This window comes from Salvia hispanica, chromosome 6, assembly GCF_023119035.1.
Source record: "Salvia hispanica cultivar TCC Black 2014 chromosome 6, UniMelb_Shisp_WGS_1.0, whole genome shotgun sequence".
Classification (NCBI taxonomy): domain Eukaryota; kingdom Viridiplantae; phylum Streptophyta; class Magnoliopsida; order Lamiales; family Lamiaceae; genus Salvia; species Salvia hispanica.
The window spans coordinates 13,318,637-13,343,704 of NC_062970.1; the positions used below are offsets into that span (position 1 = coordinate 13,318,637).

The following is a 25,068-nucleotide window of genomic DNA, read 5'->3' on the forward strand; positions in this document are numbered from 1 at the left end:
ATTTCTCTCTGCAGCACAAAGCATCTAAAATACGCTAGAGCTTACATTGACTTTAACAAGTCAGATGATGTGATTGAGTTTGCCGAGGTTTTTAAGGGCCATGTCTTTGTCAATGAGAAAGGTAATGTTTAAAACATTAATGTATAGAAGGTGATCAGTTTTTTATCATCTAGGCTTTTCTTAGCTTCACTTCTTATGCTTGGTTCACTTCTATTTCTGGTTTTTGTAATGTCCAAGACCCTATTTATTATTTTCTCTTCACTATGAGAAACTACATAATTTTTCATTCTGACCAGATGACCTTTTATCTTTCTCCCCAGGTACACAGTTTAGAACAATTGTTGAGTATGCTCCTTCACAACGTGTACCGAAACAGTGGTCCAAGAAGGATGGCCGTGAAGGGACTATATTGAAAGGTAATATGTCTACTCATTGCATGTTAATCAATGCTGGCCAACTTTTGTTAAATTGTTGACAATGTGTAGATCCTGAATACTTGGAGTTCCTTGAATTTCTTGCAAAGCCCGTTGAGAATCTTCCCAGTGCAGAGATACAGTTGGAGAGGAAGGAAGCAGAACGAGCTGGTCAGACTTAATTAAATGTTCTTTCATGTGGTGAACGTAACAAGTTCATATATGATAAAAAATGAGCTGGTAATATTTATATTCTTTTGCGTGATTCGTTTAGCATTTTTTTTCTTTTAGGTGCTCCAAAGGATGCTCCTATAGTCACCCCGTTAATGGACTTTGTTCGTCAGAAAAGAGCTGCAAAGGGTGGAGCTCGGGTAGGTCTCATCACTTTGTGCTTGACTTGTTTCTGTCACCACTCCTTGTAGTATTAATTTTCTGGGTATAATTTATAAGTATGCCTGATTTCTCTTACAATTTTATAGAGGACTGTGATGAATGGAAAGACGGCTAGGAGAGGCGGTGGAATGTCATCTAGGAATCCAGTCTCTGGTTCTTCGAAAAGAGGCTCAGAGAAGAGGGCATCTACTACTATGGTAAATGGATTTCTTAGATGTGCTTTAGACTGCTATTGATTGTAGTGTTGAGTTTTCACACCCATTAAAAGAGATTATGGATGGTTGTAACTCCCCCTTACCCTGATGGATTTTTATAATGAACATCAGTGCTTGTTGATCAGTTTTTTTGGACTCTTCTAACACTCTTGACATGTTACATCTGCTCTCAGTATAGCATCAGATTATTAATCCTGTTCTTGATGCTTTACTGGATTGATGTTTTAGCACTATCGTCTCACTCTTTTATATTGTTAGCAGTATGTATTAAGGGACATTGTTTGTAATGTTCTTGTGTGTGGTGAAAGTTGATCTGCGTAGTAGTTCAAGTTAGTGTACTTTCAGACTATAAGAAAGATGACCTCTTCCCACATTTAACTTCTTTTCTATCCTTTTGTGTTTATCACCACCTCTTGCAGTTCCTTTATGCTATGCTATTTGATTTCTTTTAGGAGGTACAGGATCCACTGGTCTCGGGAAGAAAAAAATCCTACTTCTAAAAGGAAAAGAAAAGGAAATTCCTAACGTAAGTCTTCTTTGGTTTTGTATTATGGTTTGTAACTAGAGTACCTAGGAAGATGAAATAAATTTTCCTTGGAATGCATGTGCAGCATAGTAGTTCTTGCATAGGACATATTTGGAAGGCTTGCATGAGAAATGTTTCCCCTTTCGACCATGTGACCGTAATGAGTACCAACAGTTTTGATTTCCTCAACCTCACTTTATACCATATGCTTGATACATGTAATCTTTGTTTCAAACTGGTTCCAGTGATTAATAATTTAATTTCACTGAATTCTGATAAGTCATATAGATGAACCCCATCACAGGGGAGAATATGAAACTGCTATCTAAATTGGATTCATTGCCTTTGGCTTCATTTCTTATGATCTCTGCTGGGTACTTTACTATACCTTGTTTGTGCCTTGTTTTGATAATGTGACAACATTAATGGATGGACTTATTCTGATCATTCTAATGTTTGTAGGTATAAAATCTAGGGTCTAAGGCTCTATTAGTATCCACTTCCATTAGTATTAGGATAATGGTATCATGTCAAGTTCCTTGCTATTATCTTCTCTCTAGGAGTTCATCCAAATTAATCAAAATGAAACTTCTGTGTTCATCATCATGTTGTTTTTATAAAACCTCAGTTATGCATAAAGTTGATGATTTTCTTGTTCTGATGACTCATGATTGGTTGGTTTCTGTTTATAAAGCACATTAATATGAATACACCATCAATCATGTTTACCACTACCACTACAAGAGAATCCGCCAAATGTTACTTTTTTGTCTTCTGGAGGCGAGCGTACATCTTGGATCTCATGTTCTGGCCTTAGCATATCTGAGATAATAATGGATGAAAAATGATGATTTCACATGTAATCATGTATGTCTTCTGTAGGTTTCTGGCGGTCTGTTACTGCAACAGAATACAGTCTCTCCTGACAAAGCTGCTACCCCAAAACATAATCAGCAGCGTGAAGCTAGTGGAAAGATAATCAGGAGCATTCTTCTCAGCAGGGATACTCGTCAAAATCAACCATCTTTGGGATCACAATCAGAACTGCTTACCCAGTCTCCTAATCAGGAAAGAGACAAGAAACCTCCTCGACCCCCAAGTCTGCAATCACTTCAGAAGGATACAAATGGGGTTCCTGAGGATAAGTTAGTCTCCAATGATTTGCATGCCGGTCCCACAGAGAAGCAGGAAAGGCGGGCAAGGAACAAGGATAGACCCGATCGTGGTGTTTGGACTCCACTTCGACGTTCGGATGGATTACATGCAAGTGATGACTCATTATCCTTGTCTGCTTCACAGATATCTGAAGTAGGGGATTCTGCCGAAGGTATATAATAAGCAGAATTATTGGATAGATTGTACATTCGTTCAAGTGATTATTCTTTGCTGACATCACATTATCACACCACTAAGACTTAATAATTTAAGATTTTCTTTAGGTGGCTTAATTTGCTAAGGTACTTTGCTCTCAATTTTATCTAATATAAAGTTTATATTATACCATTGTTTACGCCTTCAGGAACTCATGTGGAATCAAAACAAGATATACTGGTCACACGTGGTGGTGGTCGTGGTAGGCGTTACTCATCTGACAATGGTGAGTGTTGAGTTTAAAAATTGGGGCAATAAGTGGATATATAATCTGTTGCATTTGTAAGTTGTACACTGATGGTTTAGGAAATACTGTAGGGTCTTATAGGCATGGGGTTCGACGTGGCTCAGCTTACAATGTGAAGGAAGGAGATGGCTCTTCTGCTGTAGAGGGGAAATCTTCAAAAAGGGGAGGTTCTTCTGGCTATGCTTCTCAAGAGGTTTGTAAATTGCTACACTTGAACAACTTTCAAACTCATAATTCAGTTGTATTGCATGCTTATACATGCTCCCATAAATTACAGAAACAAGTGTGGGTCCAAAAGTCCAGTTCAGCTACCTAGTTTGGTTGCATATGGTGAGTTTTGTTCTTAATGACTGCATTTCCCATGGATTTTGATTCTCGTCTCTTTAAGTACTGGTTCCAGATTTCATGATAAGTAAGACCTTAAACTAGCTAGTGTTGGGTAGTGTAGGTTGTATCTAGTTTCATGCAGAGATTCACCATACAGTTTCTTTCACAACTCATGGTTTTTGAAATTGGTTGTGCAGTGAAATGCTTTTGTGAATTGCCATATTGAAGCATAAATCAGGATGCCTGAGAGAATATCCTGCATATGCAGTGTATGTGGAGACAGACGTGTTTTGCTTGGAAGCCCATAGAGGCCTTCAGTTTTGCCTGAATGCTACAGATGGTGTATTTACTGCTTGGTGGATTAAGAAATTATGATCCTAAGTTGAAGATGGACAGGGAAAAGAGCAAGAAGTTGCGAAGGTGAATTGTCGAGCATATAACACCACAATATTGATCGGTGTCCCTTTGGTAGGTTTATACTAATTGACAGGCTTTGCATCTCCAATTCTTGCCATTGATTCACTGGCTATCAGGGATGATGACTTCGTTCGCTGAACTGTAAATACAAATCTGAAGTGCAGTGTACTGCTACTGCTATATATATGTTTTGTCCAGCAGTCTTCTACCTGGGTTCAGTAAATTTATGATTATAGACCCTGGTTAGTACCGGGATTTACTGTATCCAGCTTTTGCTTAAACCCAGTTGTAAGTGGTTTTAGTTGTATGATACCCAACTAAACTTTGTGTGTATCTTGAGGAAAAGGGAATTGAGAATGACTGCCAGAGCTTGACAGTGTGCTCTTAGCTCAAATGCTTGTTGATTTGAATGAGAAATAGAATGAGCATTTCATGGCATCTCACTTTTCTCAAATATCTTGCTACTTCAAGACTTGCAGAGTATAAAGATGATTTTAGAGATGAGATGGTGGAATTATATGATATAGTCGCCCCTGAAATGAGAATGAAATATTGTGTTACTTTTCTCATTATTATCCTAGATTTTGAATAAAATGTTTATACATATTTGTTCGGTTTCTAAGATAAAATAATACTTCTCAAGATACATTCTTCTAGGATTGGATTGTAAGATTATTTTAGTCATGGGGTTAGCTATAACTAATTATACCATGATTATCCATTTATAATTGAGTTGTGGGATTGAATTCTATGAAGCAAACACACTATAAATTTATTTCCGGATACAATCTTGTAACTTGAACACCCCTGATTTCAAGTAATCTGATATACTATCGCATTAGGTGGTGTTCGGTTTTCTAGATAAAATGATTTCAAGTAATCTGATATACTATCCCTTAGGTGGTGTTCGGTTTCCTAGATAAAATAATACCAAGATATAATCTAGAATTGAGTTGTGAGATTATTTTGTAATAGGAGGTTAGCTATGACTAATTATACCATGATTATCCATCTAGGATTGAGTTGTTGTATTGAATTTCATGAACTAAAAACACTACATAATAAATTTAGAGATACAATCTTGTAAACTGAACACCCCTTAGTGTTATTCCCCATGTTTATTAAAAGTTTATAACAATTGCCAAGTAGACTAAAATTTTTTAGAACGTAACCATATATTCTTCTTGTTTATACTGTTATCATACAAGTAAGTGTTCAAAAATTAACACACCAAAGGTTCTCCGGGCGTCGGACTGGATTGTAACAATTTTATTCCCACTTCACAAATAATATTCTGACGAAATTAATTTAATCGTAATAACAAACCATATAATCGCCTCATAATAAGATCTTTTGCCTTGAGTGATTGTTCTTCACCCAATGGAAAACATTAACTTTTACCACTTACTTTAATAAATAAAATACAAATTCAAGAAAAGTATAATAAAGGGTTTAACAATATGTATGGCGTTTAATTGTTTTGAACATGACTAAATATATAAAATGCGTATAAATAGAGGTGGGCTTCCCTCCTTCCATTCCTTTCCCTCCATAAAACGAGAAGAGAATGAATTGGATTCGAGATTGAAAGTTGATCGAAAATGAGCTGTTACACCGACGGTGGTGGTGTGTTGGCGAGGCGCACAGCGTCATGCACATCGGCGCCTAGCTCTGCCCTGAGTTCGCCTCGGAGCAGGGTCAAATTCCTATGCAGCCACGGCGGCAAGATTCTCCCCCGTCCCTCCGATGGCCAGCTCAAGTATGTCGGCGGCGAAACCCGCGTCATTTCCGTTCCCAGAGATATCTCTTTTAAAGGTATCACGCATAGTTGTGAAAAATGACCATCATCTTAATTCATCGTCAATCCTCATTCATGTAAAATATGTAGCGTAATGAATCTCTTTCAATATAGTATAATGCATTATTGTATTTGAGAATAACATTGCTATTATATGAATTTTGCATGAGAAATGACAATACATACACCAACGCGCAATTTTGTGATCACAAAATCTGATTAAATTCTAATAATTGAACTTATTCATTTACAGAAGCAATGAAGCGATTGACCTACATGATGGAGGGGGAAATGGTGCTGAGGTACCAGCTAGCGACCGAGGATCTCGACGCCTTAGTGACGGTGAAATCGGACGAGGATTTGGGGAACATGTTCGACGAAATGGAGAATTACCAAATGATGGGGTTTCCCAGAATGCGAACTTTCCTCTTCCCCGTCCACAACCACAACCACAAACACAACAACAACAACAATAACATGGTTATGGACGACCAACTGCCGTTGGATCAGCGCTACATCTTTTCCATCAATGGCATCATCACTCCCAGGCACCTCTCTAACTCTAGCAAGCGCCCCGGAGTCAGCTCCCTCGCCTCCTCCGGCTGCACTTCCCCCAGGTCTCCTGACAGCTACGCTGCTGAAGCTAATAATACATTTGGAAATATGCAGAGGATCCACAGTTCACCCAGCATATGCAACCTCCTCAACATCCCCCAACAAAACCATTACTCTTCTCCTCCTCCTACCCATCATCAGCAGCAACTTCCTCCTCAATACTACCACACCTCGAGTTTTAGGTCTCCCAGCCCGATGAGGTCCGGAGCTGCTAGGCTCCAACAAGATAACTCCGCTCCTCCAACAGCCTATTACAATCCATCCAGAGATCCCAATCGAGGCGGAGGAAAAGAACATTGCAACAAATGCAAGTTCCAATGATCATTGTGGCGAGGGAACCTTACCATGAAAACACAAACTCTTAACCCTTTCACTCTCATCTTATTTTCGAGCATCATATTTTTCTTGGGGTAGGAATAGTAGCACTGAGCAGGGAGTGGCGTTGCTAACTTTTTTGTATGGTATAGACTTTACAACGTCATTTCACTAATATATTCACTTTTATTTATTTATTTTAGTGGGACAGCACATTTTTTACATTATTCCGCTCGAAATGCATGATTAAAACAATAATTCGCAAGCTTTAAAACTTTGGACATCATTCTCTTCATCTGAAATACAGAAACTAGAATATCTTTCAAAAATCAGACACGTTGACAACTAAATATGACCTACCAACTTTATTCAAGCACAAGTCTTGACAGTCTAGGCATACCTTCAAGCAATCGAAATTTTTGGCATACATTGCTGCTTGTACTATAATCTTTCTATCTCCGCTCCTATTGTTTTCTCAAGTGCCCTTGTCCAGCTACTTTGTTTGTCCACAAAATTTGGTAAGACTAACCACCCATTCTCTCATTTGCTGTCTGTGAAATCTGCATCAATGACATCGCCACCATCAGGTCGCTTCTCCGATGATTCTGAAGTAGCACCACCACCAGGGGTTGGGCCTGCAGCAGGTTCTGCACCAGGTTGGTTGTACAGTGATTGGCCAATCTGCATGACTTCCTGATTTAGTGCAGTCATGGCATCCTTCATTGCTTGGGTTGATCCTCCAGAGATGGCATCCTTCAGTTCTCCAAGTTTGGCCTCAACCTTCTCTTTTACAGGGGGAGGAACTTTGTCACCAAGTTCCTTCAACTGCTTCTCCGTTTGGTAAACTACTGAGTCAGCCTGATTCTTAGTATCTATTGCATCTCTCTTCTCCTTGTCTTCACTTGCAAATTTTTCAGCTTCACTGACCATTCTCTCCACCTGTAGTTCATTCAGAAAAATTTAAATTAATTACCTAAAGGATAAGGGACTGAGAGACAATCCTCCTTGCAGAAATCGTTTAGTAACGACAGTTATCCTACTCCCAAAAAATGATTCAAATCTGTCTGTAAAACCCCATCCATTCAATCTAAAGACAATACTGGCTCCAATACAGTATGCATAAAGCTTCCTAAGCATATTACTATTTAGTTAAGACACTATCAATAACACTCACCTCATCACCAGGTAATGTGCTGGCACCAGTAATCGTGATATCTTGCTTCTTCCCAGTTCCCTTATCTATAGCAGTAACTGAGAGGATTCCATTCGCATCAATATCAAACTTGACCTCAATCTGTGGGACACCACGGGGAGCAGGTGGAATTCCATCAAGGCGGAAACTGCCTAAGGATTTGTTGTCCCGGACGAACTCCCTTTCACCTTGAAGGACATTGATCTCGACACTGGTCTGACCATCCGCAGCAGTTGAAAATACTTCTGATTTTGAAGTGGGTAATGTGGTATTTCTGGGAATAATCTTTGTCATCACACCACCAAGTGTTTCCAGTCCCAAAGATAATGGTGATACATCCAAAAGGACAATATCGCTAACATCTCCCGCCAAAACACCAGCCTAAACAGATAAAACAAGCAACAAAAGATGTTTAGACGACATTAACTTCAGGACAAGAAGTCGCAACAAATCAGATCAGGATATTACCTGAACAGCAGCTCCAAGGGCTACCACTTCATCGGGATTCACAGTAACATTTGGGTCCTTTCCAGTCATCTTCTTAACAAGCTCCTGAACTGCTGGAATACGAGTGGAACCACCCACCAGAATTACCTCATCTATATCACTCAAGGAAAGCTTCGCGTCCCTCAATGAATTTTGAACTGGGGTTTTTAGCCTGGAAAGGGACGTCATTACATCAAGAAGCTGAAGTATAGAATACAAATTGCACATATGTTCTAATGAACCGATGAAATAAGCTCACCTGTCAAGTAAATCTGAGCACAGTTCCTCAAACTTAGCTCGTGTAAGTGTGGTCTCGATATGTTTAGGGCCATCTGCAGTGGCAGTAATGAAAGGCAAACTGGCAAAAAATACCAAACAAAACAATCAGCATGTAGACATTCAATACGTTGCAATAAGAATTTGGAAAAAATATAGAAACTTGCCTAATGTTAGTTTGAGTCAAAGAGGAAAGTTCCATTTTGGCTTTCTCTGCAGTCTCCGTCAAACGCTGAAGGGCTTGTTTGTCCTTCAATAGATCTATCCCTTCATTCCTTTTGAAATCCGCAGAAAGCCAGTCGACAACTCTCTGAGAAATTAAAAAAATATAAATGACTTAAAAAAAGTCAAATGCCATAAAAAAATTCCAGAAACACCATGCTGAACAACATGGAACAATCAGCATTTACAGTATGCATGAATTTGTTTTTGTGTGAGAGAAAGATAGAGAGATGGCTAGTTAAATTTAATGAATGATTAGGAGTACCAACCTTATCAAAGTCATCACCACCAAGATGAGTGTCTCCGGAAGTAGAAAGCACTTCAAACACACCATCACCAACCTCAAGGACTGAATCAGAGCAGGCAAATGAAAATTATTAAGCCTTCTTTTAGAATGCTCAATTAAGATGTGTGTAAAATGTTACGGAAAGAGTTTACCGCATCATCAGTATAACTCCTCTTATACTCTATTTAGTTTAGCATTCGTACAACTATTACTCAAACTTCAGTAACCAAATATACAGTCAAAGTAAGTGCATCAAAGATGCCAGAACATTGACAGTTGTAAAAGATAAACCAAATTTACCTTAGCTCATGATCTGTAATCTAATTGTATTTTCTAATTTCAAACATATAACAAGAAATAGAGACCAAAACAGGAGTAAAGAAGAAAGGAGAAGAGCTTCAACATCAACAAAATCAAGAACAAAGAAGAGATGAATAGTTCTTTAGAGAGAAGAGGAAAATGAATATACCTGAGACATCAAAAGTTCCACCTCCTAGGTCAAAAACCAGAATAGTTTCATTGCTTTTCCTCTCGAAACCATAGGCCAATGATGCAGCAGTTGGTTCATTTATAATGCGGAGAACCTCCAATCCAGCAATGCGACCGGCATCCTTGGTTGCTGTCCTTTGAGAATCATTGAAGTAGGCAGGGACTGTAACTACTGCTTTGGTAACCTTGTCATTTAAGAACTTCGATGCATCATCAACAAGCTTCCTCAAAACCTAAAACCAGAAAGAGTGATTAAAGCAAATATAAAACACAAATCGACAAATTGATATGAAATTATGAATGGTGGAATACAAAACCTGAGCGGAAATTTCCTCAGCTGCAAACTGTTTACCAATGGCAGGGCAGTCAAGCTTGACGTTCCCGTTTTCATCCCTGACGACATTATACGAAACCTGCCTGGACTCGTCATCGACCTCGGACATCTTCCTCCCAATAAACCTCTTCACGGAGAAGAATGTATTCTCTGGATTCACCACGGCCTGCCTCTTCGCAATCTGGCCTACCAGCCTATCGCCATTTTTAGTGTAGGCGACCACAGAGGGCGTGGTGCGCTGGCCTTCGGCGTTGGTGACGATGGTAGGTTTTCCTCCCTCCATTGCCGCCACCGCGGAATTGGTGGTGCCGAGGTCAATTCCGACTACTTTCTCCGCCACCACACGGAAAGTAGAGGCGCGCCGATGCTTACTACTCTTGAGCTTCAATCCGGAGCTGGCGTTGAGCTTGGTGCCGAAAAATACGGTTCTATTGGGATGGGCTCTGGAGGATTTGACGGTTGTGAAGTGAGCCACGCCGCCGAGAGCGTTGATTTGAGCAGTTGAGGACGCCATTTTGTGGCAATTGGTGAGAAATGAGAATTGGGAGAGACTTAAAGATTTTGGAGAATGGAGATCAGATAAGAAGAGGAGAAGGGTTGGGGTTTATGGGGAAGCTGGAGACACGTGTACAATTCTAGAATCTTCGCCTCTATTTTTTCTATTTTTACATTCGAGTATACGGGAAAGTGTATTATTCATTTATTCAAATGAATATCACACTCATGTTCTCGACCCTTTTGGAACGACATGATAACACGACATGAACTCATACGATATTAATGGATATGTGTCAAAGTTGATTGGATTTATATCTTTATCGTGTCGACACGATAACGACACGAGAACTTCGTATCGTGTTCGTGTCATGTCGTGTTCGTGTTATACGTTAAGATATAATATTAATATATTATAATATTATTATTATTTTCAAATTTTAAAATTAAAATAATATTAGAAATAATATTAACATATTATAATATTATTATTATAGTGTCGTTATTGTGTCTTGTCATATATGTGTTATTATCGTGTCGTGTTCGTGTCTGAGGGTAATGGGTCGTCTTCGTGTTTGGAGTTTTCTTAACGGGTCGTGTTCGTGTTTGTTGTTATCGTGTCGACACAATAACGACACAACACGCACGATTTGCAACTAGTTCTTTGATCACTGTTTATAACCTTTATGATGAATCATATAGATCTTAATCCAAAATTAATAAAATATAAAAGAGATAATGCAAGGTATTATTTTAATCCATTCAAATCAAAACCATTTAACCTTTTTTCGTTCATAAAGCATGTGCATAGTTTTAATATACACGTTTTATCCGTTTATTCTACGCACATAAAGGCATTTTTATGTGTCCATTCCTCTTGTAAACTATTTATATAAAATTGGTCAAGAAAGTTGAAAACTACCATGATATACGGTGAAATACCACCATTATCAGTCACATCATAAAAACTACATCGACAACAATGGGGCGTCTCTAAACATCTTCGCATTCATATCAAGAACACTACGTAGGAGTAATATGAATATGACATGAAAATGGCCATACTTCAAATCAGTATAACCTGCGCTATTTACTAAAGTAATAGTCGAGAAAGTTGAGAACAAAACAAACTCCCCACTGAAATTCCTTACAAAAACCGTGTCATATTTATCAATGTATCAACAACTACACCTCTATACTTGTAGTAGTATAAATTCTGCAAAAAAAAGTTAATACTAGAACCGAGTAGAGTTTGGTACAAATCAACACTGCAATAGAACGGCGACACATTTGCAATGATCATACCACTTGATAATTTTCAGCAGAGAGTAGCGTTCTCTGAGCAAACCTGGGAGGATTTCCTCCTTTCATAGGCAAAACGCTAATCACCTGCAACAGATAATATACACACCCCATTCAGAAATAGGCACGTATATTTACTAGGATCATCTTATGATCATTACAGCTAGAGCTATTCTCTTTCATGAAAAATACTCATCAACAGGTCTAAAAGATGTAGCGTGTGATACAGAAGAGAACCTTTAGATCACTGAAAGTTCTTGTAGAAGTAAAGCGCACAGAAATTGGGAAAAGATCTGATGTATCGATTGCTGGAATTATGAACTCCATTGATCCACTGCAGGCACAATATTACATTAATAAGCCAAGTCAGAAACACAGCGGAATCAGATTAAACTAAGAAGAAAAAATTCACTGCCAATTAACCTGCGATTGGAGTTATCAATGAGTACAATAGACCATTCCAAAACTGACTTCCTGGCATCGTACCTGCAATTGATATTTCAAAGTGTTCACTCCTTACTTCATGTATTGAACAGGAAATTAATCAAATGAGCATCACCAATAAAGAGCCTTAGAATCAATAATCGTCTCAATACAATTTCACGCTAAACACTAAGAAGGCCACATGTGGACCCATTTGTTTGACTCTCTCTTCTCTATAAAAACGACTGATATAACTAATCGTTAAATCAATAAGGTTCTGCATCTCAAACTAAAAGGTTATACCTAGTCACATTAGTAAAATAATTACAGGTACCAAACTCACAAACTCATATGACAAGGATCGCTTTTGTTGCATCATGCAAAGCTCAATCATCAAAATATTAAATGAAAAGCATCCTCATTTCATTGGTTAAATAATAAGCTAATACCAACAACGATGGCCAGCCTTGGATACTCCAAGGTCTGATTTTAGCCGGCTGTGCCTTGAGATGATCAAGTGGGCTTAGGTAGCCCTATCAGTCAGTGTGGCTTGCATTGAACATTAGATAAGCTTGTTGAAATGAGTTTGTTTCACAAGCAGAACCACACATTGAAGGGACAATATATGTGTTAAATTCAACCGATCATTAGATTTATTACGGACGCATCTTTGAGAGACTGTCTTACTTGCTCAAGCAATACCTCATACAACTGCATCTTAACTTCACAGATTAGAAACTCTATCTTCTGAATTCTGATTTAGTAGTCAACTTTTAGAAGTACGAGTCATATATGTTGAAAACAATACCAAACACAATAAAGAGTAGACAGATTTCAGATGTATCAAGGATTCAAAGGGGTCACTGAGAAACTCCAATCCAAAACTTACTACTATTGCTAGTCAGTCAGGACTCAGAAGAGATAGTAAGTGATAAAAAAATAGAGGAAACGTAATACTCCCTCCGTCCCCCAAAAAAATAGACAAACTTGTATATGGCACGGATTTTAATGTTTAATTGGTATAGTAAGAGATAGATTGAAAAAAGTAAGAAAGAGAGCAGGAAAAATTAGTGGAAGTAGTGTTAGTGGATTTGTGGGGTCCACATTATTAGTGGTGTGTAATTGGTTAAAAGCTTTCGATATTTAGACTTTGTCTAATTTTGGGGGACGGCCCAAAATGGTAAAACTAGTCTATTTTTTGGGGACAGAGGGAGTATCTCTTATAACAATTTATCAAATGAAATGTTAATAGTAAACAATAAGATGAAGCCACACCTCCAATCCCCATCAATTTGTTGTACTCTAGGTGCCTCTCTAAGAGCTGGAAGAGGAATGGAGATCACAACATTTTGTAGATCAAAAGTTGGAGCTTCATACTCCATGTTTACATAGGTGTCATTCCCAGAAACAGAAGGCCAGCAACTAACTGCAATGATAAAATAATTTCAAGCAGTAGACTATTTACAAGATGACACATCTTTCTAATGTCTTTAATGCTTGGGTGATATACAAGAAAAGCTTACTTGACAATGGCGCAAGTGACTCATCTGCACTTTGCATTCTCCATTTCAACAAAGAAACACCTTCACTACCCGGGCCAGAAGGGAATGGGCGGTTTGGGTCCCTAAGACCCAAAATATTTTCACCATTGTACAAATCCCTATTAATGTTGGGGTGGGTCTTAAATTTAACTCCAGGATTGTCACCAGTCTCAATCTGAATCAACATCAGAAACAATGCTCTCAGTCTCAGAAGCATTCAACATGAACAAAAACACTCTTTTCAGATCTGGATACAAGTGAATGTAGACTTAGGGCAGAAACGAGAACTGAGGTACCTGAACTTGGATGAATCCATCATCTTGAAGTATCTGGAGTGATAGCATACCCTGCAGATCAAAGTTTCCAATGCCACCATCCCGTTTCAATGTTACATTAAGCTTTTCTTCGATACTTAATGTAACAGGGTCACTTGGCAGAGAAGCAGGTGCTCTGGACTGACCACCACTTGGTCTCACATCTTCAACAATCACTTCACCTTCAGCTTTAAGAGATTCCAAAAATTGGTTGGTTCTTTGTTTTGTCACAAGCTTCATACTAGAACCTTTTGGCGGAGCTGAAGCAGAGGATGATGGACGAACTAATCACAGAGATAAAGAAGCAACCAAATTAATGTAGCCTAAATTCAATAAATGTATCACTTAAGCAACAAGTCAACCAGAGGATTCCAATAACTGTATTTACTTTTAAAGGAGGCTGCAACTGTACGGTGTCTTCTATAGCTAAAATAACAGCAAAGTAACCAAGAATATGAACTCACGAAACACATTACAAAGGATGAAGCAATCTTTAACCATTTGACTGTAAAATTGTCCCTATTAGCTTTAATTAAAGTTATATCATCTTCATAAAACATGTAGAGCATCATCATGATCTTGGTCAGTAGTTCCGATATCAAGTAGCTGCAAACATATATAAAGGGCATACCTTTGGACTTAGAGAAGGACTCCCCTTCGGTGCTTAATCCAAAGCTAGAAACACCTCCAAAACCACCACTGCTGCTAGATATGGCGGTGTCACTGCCAAAGCCCGCTCCAGAAGTCACTGATTGCAACGACGTAAATCCTCCCCTGTCACCTCTATTCTTCTCAATCTATATAGAACAGAACACACAATAACTTAATCCATCCCTGCTGACAAATAGATATTTTGAGCATCAATGTTGAATTTAAACCATTTACCTTGCTTTTGTCAATCTCACTGGCCTTCCGTTTCATGACATCCTTGGTTTCATTGATTTTACTTTGTAGGAGCAACTTGTGCTGTTTCTCTTCATGACTTTCCATTTCACAATACTGTTTGACTTGTGCAACTGTGACATTTTCCTTGTGTCCCAGCGAGATGACCTCATCAAACGCGAAAAGAATCTCAAAAGCTGTCTTGCCAATGCCTTCCTCATCTAGGGAATAGGAGTATTCAGGCACCTAAGATGGTTAAAGAAACAACGGTACAGTTTACAGAGACAATAATATCAAGAAGGTAAAATTTTCTACAAATTTCTGGTGTAGATATGATAATGACTTCAAGAGGGGAAGAAGAAAAACTATTGTTCTACAGAACTAAGACATATGGAAGATCAAGTAGAATACAGAGTATGCACAAACAAGCAAACTCAGATTTTAAGAATGATAAATTCAAGCCAATAATAAAAAAGGATACAAGTTTAGAAAGCAGCCTCAGTGTCTCCAAATCCTCGAGGATGTTGCTCTGCTTGTTTGTAACAAGAAGCAGATATAGGGTCTCTATTGGCTGATAAACATAACGGACATTCTCAGTCTCAACATAAGTATGCTGTTTCCCTGTTCCCACCAATTTGGGGAAAGCAGCAAGGTAGCCCTCGATTCGTATACGGGACATGTCAACAAACTGCCTCGAGACAAGTGCTGTAAAAGATACAAAATCACATCATTGAAACTTGTTCAGAGCACTTGCCAAAACTAATTAAAGGAATGAACATAAAAATCGACATCATAGAAAAATTGTTCAGAGCACTTTCCAAAACTAATCAGATGTAAACTAAATAAATTGAATAGATAGAAAGGCTGATCAGCAATAACTAATATCAAATGTGAAAATATAAGCATTAGAAAAGGCATGTAACGAATGTTGAACAGAAGGCACATGCACCATAAAAAAGACTTTTTAAACAAATGTGTAATTAAAGAAGGCAATGAATGTAAAATGCAGATAGATTTAAAACAAAATGGGCAGAACCAAATGAAGCTGAGGCCAATACTGACATAGAAGAAGGAAATCTAGTATATCTAAATTAATCAGTACAGCCGTCAAGATAGTCAATCTCAATTAAAAGTATATGACAAAAGTATATGACAAACTGCCCAAACTCCAAATGTAACAAAGGGCATAAAATAGCTCTGTAACCACGGGTACACAAACACAGTAGTTTAGATCCCAGAAATGGCAGCACTTTTGATTTTTTTAGAATTTACAGCTCATATAACAACTATATGCTCTTGACGTAGTCAGATAAAAATAATTCAAAAATTAATGAAGCACTTATTCTAATTTCAAATTCTACGGGATCAAGAGCCTTATGACAACTTTGACACAGCTAAAATTAACATTTTTATAATTCCTATATCCTCATCGGCATGTTCCTCAAAATTATTAAGTGAAGAGAATACATGAATGTGTTTGTAATCATGGTTTAGTTGGCGTCTCAGGCTATGGTCATAGGCAAAGTTATCCACTGAACTTATTTAGATATACAACATAATATAAGTCAACATCTTCTACACGCTTCTTTTGCAGCTCAGATCATCTCATCCTCAGCAACACTTAGGTCTAATTTGCTTATTAGGATAGTAAGAGAATGAGGTTAGTAGAATGTGAAAACAAGGGCATAATCAAAATATCATACATGCCTAACAGATTCTGCAACCAGAAAAATTAAATACTAGTACCATACATGCCTAATCATATACAGTCACTTAATCATTCTTGAATATAATGTTCTAAAAGAGAACTTAGGAGACGGGCTGAGGTCATTTTAATGCTCACTTTGCAAAAACATTTTTCATATATTCAACACACCGAGATGAAATATCCATAACAACTAAAAGCATTTACCAGATATAACATCTTCTCAAATCAAAATTATAATATCAAAATTAGGATAAGTAGTATAAGAAAATCAGGAGCCTACCTTTGCCAGATTTACTTATGATGGAAGCCGCAAGTACAACCTGCACCATAGAGATAAACGTCACAAAATAAGGGAAGCAGCTCAATAGGAGAATCAAAAAGAAAAAATGTCATACAAAACGCACCATCTTGTTTTCTCAGTTCCCCACCGGACACAAACTAAATAAACGTCAAAGTAGCAACAGAAAGAACACCTACAAAGGAACAATAGAGCCTTTACATTCGCAGAAGTAATGAAATCAATTGAATCTCACGAGTGAAAATAAATCACAGCGCCCTAGCTACACAATCACAGGATGAATAAGGAGATCCAGATCCGGCCCAATGGAACTATCTAGGTTTCAATTTCTTTAAAACTACGAATACATGAAACCTAAGATTTATACAAAAGGAAATGTGGCTTCCCTACAGATACCATGGGATCAGAATGCAGCAAAATAAATAAACAGAAACTAGCGCTAGTTTCGAGCAGATCAATCGAGCAACACTCCAGATCAAACGTTGCGTTACCTGCAAATTCACCAATATCCAGAACAAGCGAGTAGCTGCAGAGTGCGATGAAGAAGTGAATTGATCGCGCGTATCTCGTTAAGCTGATTTGCACTATTGACCCTTGAGAAATGCAATGCCTTAGCCAAAAGCACCCTTTAATTCAATGTTCTCAAAATTGGACCCAAGCTATCGGTTCATACTTTAATCAATCGTATCACCGGGCTACTAATTGAAACGAAAGTACTATTGTTGTTAATTTTAGAATATTAAATTATTAGCTTGCATAACATGATGAATCTGTTAACGACGCGGTATAATGTAAGTTGCCACAACAAAATAACAACACGATAAATATACGATCTTGATTTATGCGATTAAAAGTGATATTACACGATTAAGATCTGATATTACATAATATGAGTTGGCACGACAAGATAACAACACAATAAATACACGGACTAGATTTACACGATTAAAAACGATATTACACGATTAAGATCTGATATTACACTTTAAGATTTGATATTACACTATTAAACCTGATTTACAAAAGCCTATGATAAAACTAAGGTATAAAAAACAATACTAGTATTATTTTTTAACGGGTTACTCGAATCCAACTCGAAATTATTAGGTTCCTAATGGATGAACTTGATAAGGATACAAATCGAATAAAACTTAACTCAAATCTATTAATTTTATGCGTATTGTCAAAAATTATCAACCCTGTTACAAATAATTGATAAATCCATTTTGGTATGCCACTTATTACAAATAGGGTCATACTCGATTGAAAAATATGTATATCTAAGAATCTCATATTGAAAATCATTGTTTACTTTGTTTCTAATTTGACAGCGGTCAACTATCGGTTATTTGGTTTATAGCATACATATTATTATATTTTAAATGAATACAAATTTAAAGATTATGATATGGTGAATTTGAACCCGAAACAATATCAAACTAATAATGCATTCGACAGTTCTAACACTTCGTGAAGGAGGTGTTTAATCTAAACAGAGACTACAATATAGTGTGACGATGATCAAGGGTCGCAGGTCTGCTTGAATTTCACATGATTTTAGAGATTAGACTTGTGTGATTTTGATCATATTTTGCTAAGAAATGACAAGTTTATGTCTTTATCTTGAATTCTTGATGAGGTTGGTGTTTTGACTAATTTGGGAACAATGGGAAGGATGTGTAGAAAAAGAGTTTAAAACAGTAAAAATTGACAAACACCGGAGCTCGAGTGCAAGTAAGGAGAAACTGCACATACGAGTTGCTCGTTGGGTTCAATGCACTTGCGAACCTACCGACTCATTGGTGAGTTTTTGTACTACAGAACATGTCCAGAGACTCGTTGGATTCAACGCACTAGCGAACCCAACTACTCCCTGGAAAGACACTTTAATCCAGAATACATCTAGCGACTCGCTGGAAAGAAAGAATTACATAACACATCTAGCGACTTGTTGGATTCAACACACTTGCAATCCCAACGACTCGATGAGAATCGTAACTAATCCTGCAATCCAGCCGTAAGTATAAATGGACTCAGCAACCCCCATACACATTCTTGAGCGATTTTCGTAGAGATTTTGAGAGAGAGAAAAGACGAAGAAGAAGAAGAAGAAGAAGAAGAAGAAGATGATGAATTCATCATACAGATTGAAGACAAGGATTCCACTCCAAAAATTCACCTCGGGAGTATCTTATAATAGCTTTTATCATTAATTCTATGTACTCTATTCTTTTGGTGGGGCAGCATCAGGTATAATGAGACTATGATGAAAAACTTTTGGCAACCTACATGATGATATTTACATGCGTTTCTGTTGAGTCTGTGCCAGACTGCCAGTGGTAGCTTATCTATAATTATGCAGTGTAAATGTCATTGAATGAGAATGAGTTCTGAAGTTGAAGATCAGAAATTACCCTTTTATTACTACGAAAATGCTGGTTCTCACCTGCAGTGAAAATTAAAATTAGAATTAGGCAAAGTGTTGCTGGACAAGTTGGACATTCTATGTAGTATTTCCTTGGTGACTTGTGTTGTTTAATGCAAGCCATATAAATCAAGTGATTTGTACAAAAGTAGCCAAATTGAAGTAAGCTTTACAAGATATGGAAATTTAGTTTGCTGAACAGAGATAGCCAAAAAATTAAGGCGTCTATTGGGCGACGAGGAAGGGAACCTGTTAAAGATATTGTATTAGAAAAACAAAGTGTTAGATTTCTGGTAGATATAGTGTAACATTAGGCTTAGAAAATAGTACTTCCTCTATCCATAATAGATGTCACACTTTTCTTTTTAGTTTGTCCCACAAAAGACGTCACATTTCCTTTTATTGGTAAAGTTCTCTCTCGCATTAATATAAATGTACTATTTCCTCTCTCCACCTAATACAAAAACATCATCTCTTAAAAGCTTGTGCTATTCTCCAACTATGCAATCTATTATGGGACGGACAAAAGAAATGAGTCATGTTCTAAAATTGAAATATTGATAAGTGGCAGGCCAAAAAGATAAAAGACCACATTTATCATGAATGTGTGAAAATAGGTATAGTTTTCTTTAGGGATATTGACATTTAACATCGCGAAACTTTCAAAAAGTTGGGTTTTTCCCACGAACTTTAAAATTGGTAAATAATATCACGAACTTTATCACGCGTTTGTTTTTTCCCACGAATGAAAAAAAATCCCACAAATAATACTATGATATCGATTTTTTTTCGTAATTTCTCGACAACAATTTCGAAAGTTTCAAGTTTTTCAATATTTGAAGATAGTTTTTCTTAAAGCACACCCTCAAAAATTGTTCTTTAATCTATTAAAATAACATGAATTTTTTCATTAGTGGGAAAAAACAAACTCAAGGTAAAGTTCGTGATATTATTTACCAATTTTAAAGTTTGTGGGAAAAACCCAACTTTTTGAAAGTTTCGTGATATTAGAGGCCAATATCCCTTTTCTTTACTTGATCATGACAAGAACTTAAAAGATATTAATTCAATAGTATGTACGGAGTAGTAAATTATTATTACTCCCTCCGTCCCTGATTAAGAGTCACACATTGACCGAGTACGAGTTTTAAAAAATGTAAAGAAAAGTTGGTTGAAAAAGTTTGTGGAATGTGAAACCCATATTTTTATATTGATTTTATAATAAAATGTGAGTGAATTGAGTTAGTGGAATGTGGGACCTACTTTGCTATTTGTAGGTATTTTTATATTGATTTTATAATAAAATGTGAGTGAATTGAGTTAGTGGAATGTGGGACCTACTTTGCTATTTGTAGGTGGAGAATAAATGAAAATAAGAAGGCAAAAGAAAGTTCGAAGCGTTCATTTATTTTTATTCTGGTTTGATTTTGGTTCAAATGATGTGGGAAATGTGGGAGGGGTTGGCTGTAGTTAAACAAAATCTCACATTTCCAGAATCATCAAATGAGCGGTAAGGTTAAAAAAAAAGTTATGATAATATTTTTAGGTGGAGAATAATGAAAGTTAGAAGGCAAAGGAAAGTTCGCCGCGTTCATTTTTTTTTTTTTTTTTTAATTCTGGTTTGATTCTGGTTCAAATGATGTGAGAAATGTGGGAGGGGTTGGCGGTAGTTAAATAAAATCTCACATTTCAGAATCATCAAATGGGCAGTAAGGTTAAAAAAAAAAATTCTATTTTGATGATAATATTTTTAGGTGGAGAATAATGAAAGTTAGAAGGCAAAGGAAAGTTCGCAGCGTTCATTTTTTTTATTCTAGTTTGATTCTGGTTCAGATAATGTTGGAAAGATTCTGGTTCAAATGATGTGATAAATATGGGAGGGGTTGGCTATAGTTAAATAAAATCTCACATGATACAAAATTCCTGAAGCAAAAATAAGTATGGTATTAATTGTATAAAAAATGATCATATTCATTCGCATTCATTTACTTTCTTCAGAAAATTGTACTAAAATTAAGTGTATATTCATGTAGTTATTTATAATTTATAATTTATAATTTTAAGAACTACTATTGCTAATAAAATAATTAATGTGAATGTCTATTATTATTTTAATTTTTTTTATCAATATATATCAAATGTTTATATTTGTCCCATTATATTTAGTCAAGATGTAGAGTACTTAAGGAAATTGACTTAATGATCATCGATGAGTTCGATGACAATATATTAGACACTAGTACTAAAATATCAAGTACTGTATATGTACATGTAGTTACTTTATAACTAATATTTTTTGTAATTGTTAGGAGTCCTTAATAATAAAATAATTAAATATGAATGACTATTAGTGTTTTAAATTATAATTTACTACTATATAAGTATTTAATTTCTTTTCATGTTTTATGAGATAAAGATTTAGAGTGTCCAATGAAATTGCTCATCATTAATTATTTAAATAATAATATTAATATTTCAATTATAGCATGTGATTTTATTACAATGACAAAATTTATGTCCATTTAGTCATTTGAAATTTTGATTACTAAGTATCTTATAAAGTGTCGCGAAAGTGAAAAAAATGGAGTAATTTTTTCGGATAATTTTATGAAGAGTATGAATGTATAAAAATTCATCCTTTGTTTTATTAGCTACGTATAATTATATAGCTATCCATTTGAATGATTACTCATTTTCTTAAATCTGCAAATTAAAATTTGAAGACCTTATTATTTCCTAAACTATTATAAAAAGGTAAAATATATAACGTAGAGTGTATGTATGTTTATCTTTATTCTAAGGGAGTGTTCGGTTGACAAGACTAAATCTCATGATTAAATAGGTATCATGTTTGGTTCATAAGATTGACCCCCTCAATTTAATCCTAGATGAATAGTTTCATGATAATTAGTTATAGCCTTCCCCCTCCAACTAAAATAATCTCACAACTTAATCCTAGATGGATAGTCTCATGATTATTAGTCATGACAACCGAACACCACCTGATAGAATACTTTCTTCATTGTCTTTCGTTTTTATTAATATATGATCAATAAATATTAAACGTAGCCATTTGTGGGGGAGAAGTAAATGAGAGATTGGGGAGAGAGAATAAATATGGATTATGTTGAGAAATGGGAATAAGTGTGTTTGTTGCAATTTTTGGGAAGAAGAAAATGGAAGAGAAGGAAAAAGTACAAAAATGGAAGAGAAAGAATAAATATGGATAATTGTGACATTCTTATATTTCACCAATAATCAAGGAAAGAGGAAATGAGAGAGAGGGAAAACTAATATAAATCAAATTATTTTCTGTCTTTTATTTATGTTACTCTCTCCGTCTCATAAAATTTAAGACAAAACTTTTGAGCATGGAGATTAAGAATTTATATTAAACAAATAGGATAAATGAAAAAAGTAGGAAATATAAGAGAGAGTAAAGTAAACGATAGAATAAAATTAGAGTGATTAGATGTTCTGTCTTTTATTATAAAAGAAAATGACTCAAATTTGTTGGAACGGACTAAAAAGAATACGACTCAAATTTCTTAGGATGGATGGAGTAAAATTTTTCATTAAATTCAGTTATCAAAAGAAGTTCTTCACTGCATGGTGCAGAGACTTATATCGAAACTGCATGAGTAAATAGCTGAAGAAGTTCTTTATGCTATGCATAATTATCTATTTTGCTGACAACATAGGGAACATGATTATCATAATAGCATGGGGATATTGCAACAACATAGGGAACATAATAATCCCATCTTTCAATGCTGATAATGATCTATTTATTACAATAAATAACTATTCCGTCTTTCATGTGCTAACAATGATCTATTCTGGCTCTTCCCCTAAGAACATCTCTAAGGAGAAAAGTATATTTATAGCTGGGAACGGATCCCTTGCTGTGGAGAAATTACAGTAGGGGCTGCTGTGTTAAAAACGACACCGTTCCACCCACTAGGATGCGGCGCCGTTTTAACAATTCTTAATTCAATTCACAATTTCTCTTTCCCCAAATACACCTACTTTTTTTCCCTTTGATTTCTAATTCATGAATAAAGAAATTGAATTATTTAATTTTTTCATCTTATTCTTCTACACCAAAGAGCCGCGACTTCTGCTCTCTTTTTTCTCTATGCAATTTTCTTTTGTTTCTCAAAGCTTCTGATAAGCCACAAGTATTCAATTTAAATTACAAAATCATCTATATATTTGTCTATTATTAATGCTTTATAGAGATGGAGACTTTCTATAGTGAAATTAATGTGTTTTGTCAAAATTATCTTCTCATGAATATATTATTGGTTTTAATTGTTATGGAGCTTGGTATCTAGTATCCCTATATTGAGAGGAGTATAACCTTATATACTTTCTTCTTCATTTTTTTGGCTTTTAAAGACTTTTGCAATAATTTGTCATTGATGATTTTGAGTTAGATTATGATTTTAAGTCTAGAATTGGTATGAAATTTGATAACTTAGATGATGCTTGAATGTTTGGGTTCAATACGGAAGCAAAGTTGGATTTGGAGTTAGGAAACATTATTTTAACAATGCCAAAAAAATTGGTCGAACAACATCATATAAATATATTTATTGTAAGGAAGGAGTGCGTAAAACAAGACAAAAGATATTCATTGAGTAAAAATCCTCGACTTGAGACTCGAACATATTGTAAAGTAAGATTGGGGTTGACTTATGGGAATGACATGTATAAATTAAACGAGTTTATCGAAGAGCATAATCATCCCCTTCATCACCATGAGACAATACATATGTTATCTTTTTTAACATTGCATTACAGAAGTTCAAGCACATGAGATTGATTTAGCCCGGATGATGTTGGGCTCAATTAAATATCGTCTTTTAATTTGATGAGTAGACAAGCTGGAGGAAGAGATGAAATTGGCATGCACTACCTGAGACCTTACAAATTAATCAAATGCTACAAATGGTATAACTCCTCCACAAATGCTAATTCATATGTTTAGTTTATATAAGATCTGACGTAATATCACGTTTTTTACTTTTTTAAAAGGACTAAATTTCCATGTACAAGTAAAATAAAAGAGAAAGAGAGTTTTTATGGCAAAGATGAAAAAATGCCGTAACTAAAACTTAACAGCAGCAACATTTATTATTGAATTAACTATTAACTATATTAACTATTCTGGTTTCAACACAGCATCGTAAAGAAAGTAGGCTTATTTGGGAAAAGAGAAATTGCGGCTGAATAGTAAAGTGTTGAATTGAATTAAGAATTGTCAAAACGGCGCCGCATCCTTGTGGGTGGAACGTTGTCGTTTTTAACACAGCAACCCTTGCTGTGATTTCTCCACCGTCATAAAAATAAAAAAATAATTAAAAATTAGTACATTGAATGCTTAGATTATTTGAAATTAGTTCATCTTAAAAGTTCAATTTTTCTGAGTGTTGCCAAAAAACTCTATAAATCGGTCTTTGACCTGACAACAGCTCGCCATTTCTACGACATCAACATGGTGTATGATCCGGATTCCAAACATATATTAGAAACTGCAATTTATGATTCACATAGCTACGGAAAAAAAAATGTTTTCTCGGTCCAGACAATGACAGCAGACAACACCAGCGAGTCGGAGACGACCTTTTTTAACCGGCAGAGTTCCGACCCCATGAGTTCCATTTACTCGTTGCCCAATTCTTATTAAAAGAAATCCATCTCTGTCCTTTATGTGGGCCTGGGCCCAATTTAAAATACAATTAAATTAAAAAAT

At 36.0% G+C, this 25,068-nt stretch overlaps 4 protein-coding genes across 4 annotated transcripts in view; 2 read left to right on the forward strand and 2 right to left on the reverse strand.

Annotated features, from left to right (window-relative positions):
* Positions 1–4,347, forward strand: part of LOC125194731 (regulator of nonsense transcripts UPF3-like) — a 4,864-nt gene extending 517 nt beyond the window's left edge. Inside the window, exons 2-13 of the mRNA XM_048092963.1 lie at positions 6–121; positions 321–416; positions 486–584; positions 705–784; positions 893–1,003; positions 1,283–1,322; positions 1,477–1,547; positions 2,430–2,874; positions 3,067–3,144; positions 3,225–3,358; positions 3,443–3,495; positions 3,690–4,347. Coding sequence (XP_047948920.1) covers positions 6–121; positions 321–416; positions 486–584; positions 705–784; positions 893–1,003; positions 1,283–1,322; positions 1,477–1,547; positions 2,430–2,874; positions 3,067–3,144; positions 3,225–3,358; positions 3,443–3,481 — 1,309 coding nt within the window. The 3' untranslated portion in view covers positions 3,482–3,495; positions 3,690–4,347. The remainder of the gene's footprint in view (positions 1–5; positions 122–320; positions 417–485; positions 585–704; positions 785–892; positions 1,004–1,282; positions 1,323–1,476; positions 1,548–2,429; positions 2,875–3,066; positions 3,145–3,224; positions 3,359–3,442; positions 3,496–3,689) is intronic.
* Positions 4,348–5,472: 1,125 nt separating this feature from the next.
* LOC125192361 lies at positions 5,473–6,956 on the forward strand. The gene is made up of 2 exons (XM_048089900.1): positions 5,473–5,724; positions 5,961–6,956. Exons 1-2 carry the CDS (start codon positions 5,511–5,513, stop codon positions 6,641–6,643), a joined length of 897 nt encoding a protein of 298 aa, XP_047945857.1. The 5' UTR covers positions 5,473–5,510; the 3' UTR covers positions 6,644–6,956.
* Positions 6,929–10,495, reverse strand: LOC125192360 (stromal 70 kDa heat shock-related protein, chloroplastic). The gene is made up of 8 exons (XM_048089899.1): positions 9,906–10,495; positions 9,569–9,821; positions 9,083–9,162; positions 8,759–8,901; positions 8,575–8,673; positions 8,298–8,487; positions 7,812–8,210; positions 6,929–7,576 (listed from the first exon to the last, which is right to left on the reverse strand). The coding sequence occupies exons 1-8, from the start codon at positions 10,434–10,436 to the stop codon at positions 7,178–7,180; spliced, it is 2,094 nt and encodes a 697-aa protein (XP_047945856.1). The 5' UTR covers positions 10,437–10,495; the 3' UTR covers positions 6,929–7,177.
* Positions 10,496–11,462: 967 nt separating this feature from the next.
* On the reverse strand, positions 11,463–17,537 carry LOC125196887 (coatomer subunit delta-2-like). The gene is made up of 12 exons (XM_048095546.1): positions 17,377–17,537; positions 16,992–17,060; positions 16,868–16,907; positions 15,361–15,584; positions 14,883–15,125; positions 14,629–14,794; positions 13,980–14,281; positions 13,666–13,858; positions 13,418–13,568; positions 12,143–12,205; positions 11,957–12,053; positions 11,463–11,806 (listed from the first exon to the last, which is right to left on the reverse strand). Exons 2-12 carry the CDS (start codon positions 16,992–16,994, stop codon positions 11,717–11,719), a joined length of 1,572 nt encoding a protein of 523 aa, XP_047951503.1. The 5' UTR covers positions 16,995–17,060; positions 17,377–17,537; the 3' UTR covers positions 11,463–11,716.
* Between the last annotated feature and the right edge of the window lie 7,531 nt (positions 17,538–25,068).